This window comes from Myotis davidii, unplaced genomic scaffold (assembly GCF_000327345.1).
Source record: "Myotis davidii unplaced genomic scaffold, ASM32734v1 scaffold198, whole genome shotgun sequence".
Classification (NCBI taxonomy): domain Eukaryota; kingdom Metazoa; phylum Chordata; class Mammalia; order Chiroptera; family Vespertilionidae; genus Myotis; species Myotis davidii.
Genome location: NW_006291485.1, coordinates 1272817 through 1273282, shown reverse-complemented (window position 1 = coordinate 1273282; position 466 = coordinate 1272817). Strand labels below are relative to the sequence as shown.

Genomic DNA, 466 nt, shown 5'->3' with positions numbered 1-466 from the left:
CCGCGGGGGGCGCCGGGGGCGCCTGGAAGCGCCAGAGCAGACGCGGCGCAAGGCCTGCCGGAAGTGCGCGCCCAGGAAGGCGTAGAGCAGCGGGTTCAGGGCGGAGTTGCTGTAGGACATGCAGTGCGCCCAGATCTTCAGCGCGTAGGCCGCGTAGCTGCGAGGGTGCCAGGAGCCCGCCGGGCCCAGTGCCTGCAGCACCAGGAACACCTGGATGGGGCCCCAGCAGGTAGCGAAGAGCAGGACCACGGCCGCCACCAGCCTTGACACCTTGGCTCGCACAGCGTCCGCTCGCTCCGCCAGCATCTGCCCCTGGGGTTGCAGGGGGTGGGAGGAGGAGAGGGTGTGGGACTTTCCCTCCGAGCTGCCCCCCTGGGCCCCTCAGATTCCCCCACTGGGTCACCCCCTCAGATTCCTCAGCTGTGCCTCCCCACCCCCCACTGTGCCCATCCCAGCCTGGCTACTC

The 466-nt window shown here is 70.4% G+C and overlaps 1 protein-coding gene across 1 annotated transcript in view; it reads right to left on the bottom strand.

Moving 5' to 3' along the window:
* Positions 1 to 466, bottom strand: part of KISS1R (KISS1 receptor) — a 3423-nt gene that overhangs the window by 565 nt on the left and 2392 nt on the right. Inside the window, 1 exon segment of the mRNA XM_015564656.1 lies at positions 5 to 466. This exon segment is cut by the window's right edge and continues 18 nt beyond it. Within this exon segment, the coding sequence (XP_015420142.1) occupies positions 5 to 466 (462 nt within the window).